The sequence below is a fragment of the Clinocottus analis genome, unplaced genomic scaffold, assembly GCF_023055335.1.
Source record: "Clinocottus analis isolate CAN_PGR_092001 unplaced genomic scaffold, fCliAna1.0.p SCAF_12, whole genome shotgun sequence".
Taxonomy (NCBI): Eukaryota; Metazoa; Chordata; class Actinopteri; order Perciformes; family Cottidae; genus Clinocottus; species Clinocottus analis.
Window position 1 is genome coordinate 19,754,145 of NW_027175843.1, and position 7,440 is coordinate 19,761,584.

The 7,440-nt window shown below is 42.3% G+C and overlaps 1 protein-coding gene across 2 annotated transcripts; it reads right to left on the minus strand.

Annotated features, from left to right (window-relative positions):
- Window positions 1–1,157: 1,157 nt before the first annotated feature.
- On the minus strand, window positions 1,158–4,989 carry LOC137783362 (serine/threonine-protein kinase pim-2-like). 2 transcript variants are annotated; one of them, XM_068573249.1, is made up of 6 exons: window positions 2,924–4,989; window positions 2,544–2,755; window positions 2,180–2,440; window positions 1,908–2,088; window positions 1,648–1,812; window positions 1,158–1,544 (listed from the first exon to the last, which is right to left on the minus strand). In XM_068573249.1, the coding sequence occupies exons 1-6, from the start codon at window positions 3,189–3,191 to the stop codon at window positions 1,453–1,455; spliced, it is 1,179 nt and encodes a 392-aa protein (XP_068429350.1). In that variant the 5' UTR covers window positions 3,192–4,989; the 3' UTR covers window positions 1,158–1,452. The 2 variants fall into 2 exon arrangements, with proteins under 2 accessions (XP_068429350.1, XP_068429349.1); XM_068573248.1 differs by having other exon boundaries at window positions 2,544–2,758; window positions 2,924–4,987.
- Between the last annotated feature and the right edge of the window lie 2,451 nt (window positions 4,990–7,440).

The following is a 7,440-nucleotide window of genomic DNA, read 5'->3' on the forward strand; positions in this document are numbered from 1 at the left end:
TGGTTCCACAACAGAGGAGCTCTGTTCAACCAGATGCAACAATACATACCAATCAAGTAGCGTAAGTATGTCATATTTCAGTTTATTGACTGGGGGGAAACATGCAATGTCATTGATATCTTACTGAGGCTTTGTCTGACAGCGGTTTTGGCGCAATTGGCGGATTGCATAGGTCGTAAGCTTTCAACAAAGGTGATTCAGCCATGTGTGGAATCAAGCTAGGGGTATGACATTTATATTTCCGTAACTTGGGGAGTCACTTCTAAGTCTGACATGTGTGGTTTATTTTAATATTTATGGTTAAATTGTGTTATAAACATGTAAAATGGAAGTATATGACCTTGTAAGGCTGCGCAGTTATTTTTGCTATCACATCAGTGGCTTTGGTACGAGGACTTGAAGAGTGAGAAAGACCTCCTGAAGAAGAATTCAGCCCCCCCAAAAAATAAATATCTGCTGGTCTAACGTGACCATTAGAATTTTGGATTTGAAATACTGATTAAAATGCTTTAACAGCGACACCTGCAGGACGGATATGAAAGTGGTGTTTGAAGGCAATTTGTAAATCTGTGAGCCACATTTTGGAAAGGCCACGCCTCCTCACACAAGTCCAGTTCCATATTTTAACGAAAATCCTCAATAACCACAAAAGTCTGCCTTTCTAGATTTTTCATTTTTCATTCATTCATACATATGAAACATACCCTGAAGGTTTAATCAAATCAACCACTTGGGGTGCTCCAAATACACACAAAAAATGGCCGTAGCACAACACTAATCAAAGTAAAATCTTATTTATGTTTTTATTGAACCAAAACTAAACTCCTAGGATGCAACTAATGACAGTTTGTCAAAACATCCCCAAACTTACTGAATATTTTGAATTAGGCTGTGGAAACATGTTCCCAAATGTCAAGAAATATGCCAAGCTGTAATTTGACTGTGCAAATACTGACAGGCTGCATACATTGTTATGATGGAACAAGTATGTGATTGGTCTCAGTCTGTAGACATAATGTAACCAGCTGAAGTGACGAAAGCCTGAAATCTGATCGTTTTCATTTTTGCAATTGAGCTGCTTTCCTCCATTTAGTGAAATAGCCGTTCAATTTGCAATAAACTTCATTTAATATACAAACATTAACACACTCAAGATATTAACTTTCCATATTGTTTATTTGAATTTGTGTTTTACTGTATTGGAGAAAAAAAGCTTGGAAGTGGATTAAAAACCACATCAAAGTAAAAATGTAATTAGAAAAACAGTATTATGATTCTCTTCGGTGGAAGGAAAAGATTTTTGCTTTTCATTTTCAAAGCAGCAGCATCACTTGACCCAGCCCGAGCTCTCTAAGAAAACGAGAAAAAACTACCCAAAATGGGAAGAAATCTCGGGAGAGACAATTCAAAGAGAGATCCCCTCTCCTGGACGGCTGGGCTGCGAGTGACATACTATCTCATCCACAGGTGATCCCTCAGCTGCTCAAGGGTGAGACGCTGATCCGGGTCCTCATGCAAACACGCCTTGATGAAATTTCTGCAATCTGGAGGGAATAAAGAAGACGAAAGCAACTGTGATCCATGACAACGTGAACTCAAATTAACAGATTTATGTCCGCCGACATGTTTGTATATTGTTTTTCTTACTTTTGGAAAGCCTTCCTTCGATTCTCTGTCCTTCTTTATAAAACAGGTCCCACTTGAAGGAGGTGGGCTGTACCATGTCGAAGAGGACCACTCCCATTTGAAAGACTGTGCTGGGTCCGGCCATGTAATACTCCAGAATGAAGCATTCGGGAGGGACGTGAGTACCTAAAATATACAGACATAATAAAAAAGACAGTGAGTAGGAACTGTGTTTGTTGGGTAAAGTTAGTGAAGAGCAGGCGTAAAAAAGGACATCTTACCCATGAAGTACTCATAAGTGTCTCCTTCATTGAAGAAGCAGCTCGCACCAAAGTCGATGATGCGAACTCTAATGCCGTCCAGGCAGGTCTGAATGAGCACATTTTCCACCTTGATGTCCCGGTGGAAAATGTGCTTCTCCTGGAGGTCGATGGCTGCGTCCACCAGCTGCCTCATTATAATCTGAAAACAAAAGGAGAGAGACGAGGGATCAGAGAGGAGAATGCTTTGACGTGTTTTCATGGCTGTGACTGAGTTGACTGCAGCAGCTTACCTTCGCTTCCTTTTCCTTCAAGCGGCCTCCTTTGTTGTTAATGTACTGGAGGACGTCAACGGCAGGCATCGGTCTCTCCAGCACCAGGATCACCTCGTCTTCCAGTTCGTACCAGTCCAGCAGGCCAACGTGTGCTGAATGACGCTCTGATACGGCCGCTAGTTTCAGCATGACGGCGACCTCCGTGGGGATCAGCTTCCCGGTATTGTCCTCCTCGTTATAGAGGATCTCTTTGGCTCTGGGCATATGCTTAATAGCAACCTAGGAAATACAAAAAATGACTTTTCGGTTACACTTCCTGACCGTTCTGTGTGCGTATGTGTGTGCGTGTGTCTGTGTGCAAGAACATGGGAATAACACTTACATCTAGATAATCCGCTTTGCGGTATCCAGCAAAAACAAACCCAAATCCTCCTTCGCCAAGTTCCTCCAGCTGCTTGTACTTGGCCTTAAACATGGCAGATGGACCCAATGTCCTCTTCCTCTTCGTCTTCATCTCACCTGGTTCGTCATCGGCGATGGCCTTCCTCTTGGGGCTTCTCTGGGTCAGAACTGCCTCGGGTTCGTTTCTGCTTTCTACTGATGAGAGAAAAAACATCAACATGAGTTTACTTTGTCACAACAAAATGTCCCTTAAACTAAAAGATAAGACGTCATTCGATGTCTCTTAAATAGCTCGTCATTTATAGCAGAATAGTAGTTAGGCTCGTTGTTTTTTAATTAAAATATGCGCATAAAGCTTACCAGTGTCCTGTGAAGTGGACGGCATCTCATTGTCACAGTGGATGGTGTCCAGTCGCCTACGTTTCTCTGGTGGGTTTTCATGGTCTCCTGTTGATTTTCTCTTTACTGCTTCAGAGACGACGTCCAACTCATTGTCACAGGGGATGGAGTCCAGTCGCCTATGTTTCTCCTTTTGGTTTTCATGGTCTCCTGTTGCTTTTCTCTTTACTGCTTCAGAGACGACGTCTTCCTCCACAGAATTCAAGCGTTTTCCAAATCTGTTGCCCATGATAACTGAAGACTGCTCAAGACCTTTCTATTAACTTGTGTGTCTGTTCCTCTCAGGCTGGAGTCTACAAGTGTGATCTGGCCCTGAGAGTTCTAAAGCTGTGGCTTTGAAGAGGTGTTGCATTCTGGGACCTCAGTCTGAGAAATCACGGTTCCGGAATATGCAAATTTCTGTTTATAGTAAATTGTGTTTACAGTTCTTCTAGTAAAAATGGAGATTATTCACTGAATACATTCATACAGTGCATAAAGTACTATGAGTACAAGTATACACATAATCCTGACTCTTTCTCAGTCATATTGGCTGACTTTTATTACAAACTATTAAAAAAAAAAATTAAGATTGTTTATCTTATTTGTTTTATATCAGTTTGTTCAAGAAATGTACTCACAATAATAATAATATATTAAAGGCCAAGTTAATTAAGCGTTAAAGTTCTTAACTGGGTAAATGTTACCGTTAGCAACAAAAACAAGCATTTTTTTTAAACGTAGCTTCTTCCTTTGGCTCTGTTACAATCTGGAGCAGACATCTTGGAAATGTCACAGGAACACAAAATCACATGATCTGTCACATGACCCACCAAGATGTTTAGTTGGTTTAAATGTGTTTTTACACTTTGATCTTAACTGAGGACAAAGCTGTATACTGAACCCCAAATTAATTCCAATACTTGTGTTTAGTGTAGGACTAGGCGGTATAGCCTAAAATTCATATCACGGTATTTTGTAACATTCTGACGGTTTCACGGTATACATTCAACCTACTCGACGACAGTAAGGTCAACTCACCATGATAAGATGTTACAGGATGCGGTCACATCGTTGATATTGCACAACTTCATGTTGAAAGCGCAGCAGGATACTTATCTGTCAGGGTTCTCACTCCAGTCATGGTTCAAACTTTAGTTGTGTATTTAACTTGATGACAAGGATCTATAACCCACAACTAACGCTCTTTAGGGTTAAACACCACAACACATTGTGACAAAAACCCGTTTGTAACACTAATAGTAGTACATTTATAAAATTACAACATCGAATTGCATGCTGGTTATAGCGCGCACACAAACAACAGGATGAGTAGCCTACATATTACTGTATTGGTATTGAGTAAACGGCCCGTGGCTCAAAAGTTAAATTAAAATCTTAAGTTATACATCTTAACCTTTCCCTCCGTCAAACTGACGTAACGTTACTTTGAATAAATAATAAACTAATAAAGATCGCTCGTTAGATCCTCATAATCTCTACGGAGAACTCGGAGCCAGCGAGTCATTTAAAAAGTCCTACCGTGTTCAGGTCTCTTTCAGCCGGCAGCAGAGGGCGGTGACGTGCCCGCTGCCCGGCTGTCCGCTCCCGCGAGCAGGACTTCAAACGGTCGGTAACTCTTTAAGTCGGCTGATTCTTGACAAACCGACCACAGATTTGAAACTTAAACAACTAACTTCTCGCCAGAAAACATCTTAAAATTACATTTTGTGACTCAACAACACTCGTATTCAGAGACTGTCAACTTTCAGTTGTGATTTCTCCTCTGCCATTGTTCCCCATTTAATTGTGCCAAACTGCATTCTGGGACACACAAGCTGTTTGTCGCCAGTCAAATTTGCATTTCCCAGCATGCAGTTTGACTGTGTAATTTTGCACCATGACTAAACATAAGAACCATGACACCTTTGCGGCGCACTCAGTTTTAAACTGTTAAATGTCCTTCCAGGTGCTGCGCACCAGCTGATGTTGTGTCCTTGAACCTACATGTGAAAAATTCATACCGCACGCGTTCTTGATACCGGTAAACTGATTGAGACGATATATCGCACAGCCCTAGCCACAACACAAATCAAAGATTTTTTTTTTGGTCCAAAAACCTTTTGATTGGCTGCCAGTCTATGTAAAACCAGTCGTAGAGGAGCACTCCCATGTGGGATACAGTGCTGGGTCTAGCTGGTCTAACGTGACCACTTTGTACACCTGCAAGACGGACATGAAAGTGGCGTTTAGAAGCAATTTGTAAATTGATTTTTCCACCATTTTTCATGTATTCAAGAACCTGGAGCTGACCCTGAAGGTTTCATCAAATCAACCACTTAGGGACGCTAAAAGAAATGGCCACAACAGAAATCAAAGTTAAATTATTTTTTTTTGTTGTTGTCCAAAAGCCTCCCTTTGATTCACTGCCCGTCTTTGTAAAACCAGTCCCATCTAAATGAGGTGTTCTGTACAAGGTCGTAGTAGGTCCCCCACTTAACCAAAAAAGGAAAGAAAAAAATACAGATACTTTTTTTCCCCCCATAACTCTATAAACACGTATTGCTGTACTGATGGTGTCTGTGAACTGCGAACTGTGTGCCAGAAGGGAGCGCGAGTGCATGGTAATATAATATTTAATGGTATATCTAAGTTAAGTTACCCAGGAGCTCTGTTGACATAGACTTAGCTAACGTTAGCTACAGCTTGATGAATTGAGTCATTGAAAACAGCAGGAGAGAACGCGGTGTTAGCCAGCTATCTAACACTCCGGTGGAAAGTTATTAGCTAACGCTTCCGTTAATGAGGAGGTAGATTCTGAGGTGAGGGGAGTAAGGGGCCGATCACGCAAGACACGACTTTTTAAAGCGCAGCCGCTTAAAAAACTTCTTGACAAAAACTTGCCGGGCGTTTTTTTTTTTTTTTCAAACGAGAGTACGGCGAATACCTATCCGCGACTTGTGTCTGGATGACGAGAGCTTTCAGTTGTATTTTGGGCTGAGCAGGAGTCAGTAGGAGCGTATCTGAGCAGCAGAGTCGTGTATCCATATAGAATTGTAAAGCTCTTTCACATGCTTGCAGGTTTCAAGGTGTACAAAGTCTATGGACACAAGCTCAAATGGGTAAGTAGTGTTGATGGACGTCAGTGGAGCTCTGGTAATCATACTTGGTCGTTTTCTCTTCAGACTTTCACAGGCATGCATTACAAAGTGCTCCACATCATTTTGCATTCGGGGCCAGTAGAACCTATCTCTTATTAACCCCAGAGTTTGTTCTGCTCCTAAATGTCCCATTTCTTTGTGCAGTTCTCTGAATACAGTGTCATGGTGCTCTTTGGGAAGGAGAAGCTGGTCTCTGCCATTGGCTCTCCTGTAAAGAACTCCATCATCGTTCACGTGCAGTTTTCTCTATTGTCTCAGCAAGATTTTGACATCAGCTGGTTCTGTTTTCAGGGCATGACCTTTTGGCAAATAGTCTCTGATTTTGTATTGTATGCAGCGACCAATCACAGCATCTTGCTCCTGACTCAACTCGATGTCCTCTTGTGAGAGAACCTTTCCCAATGACCGTGCTTTGGTATCCTGACTAAGCCTAATAGCACTCTGGCTGACTACAGTTGTTTCATGAAGAGTGCTCACTCTCTGTAGCACTGCACTCTTAACAGCAGCACTGATAACATCCTGTTTTACTTCAGCTGTGCACTGGGCCATGTACCCGTTTATGTCGAGTGGTAACCTGGATAGCCCATCAGCATCTGCATTACTCTTGCCAGGGCGGTATCTGATTGTGAAGTTGAAGTCAGACAGTTCACCCACCCACTTGTTGCATTCAGTTTTGCTGTTGTGAGGACATAGGTTAGGGGGTTATTGTCTGTGGAGACCACAAAATGTGGGGCACAATAAAGATAGTCCCGAAAACGCTTACAAATTGACCACTTTAAGGCCAAAAATTCCAATTTTCCGGAATGCATATGATAATTTTTCTCAGGAAGTGTTAATGTCCGTGAACCATATGCAATTACTTTCATCTCGTCTGCTTGTTTTTGGTACAAGACCGCTCCCAGGTCCTCTTGTGAGGCGTCACAATGGAGTATGAATGGTTCTGCAAAATCAGGATAGCCTAAAATAGGTGGCTCTATTAGACAGACAGTCAACATATTTAAAGCATCCTGGTGACTCTGAGTCCAACTAATAGGTGTGTTGGGTGGTGGTCGGCTCTTCTGCTTTGGACTAACCCTTTTTCCTCTTGTTCTGGAAACAGGTGGTGGTGCTCTGTCTGGAGGCAGGGTCAGTAGCTGGCAGAGCGGTTTTGCAACCTTTGAAAAGTTCAGAATATAGGTCCTATAGTAGGAGAGGAAACCAAGTACTCGGCTCAACTCCCCTACAGTAGACGGTGGTTGTTCTTTGAGTGCTTGAACCGGAGCTACTTCAGCTGGATCCATGGTGTACCCCCTTTCCGACACCATCCGCCCGAGGAAGCGAACTTTCCACTTGAAGACA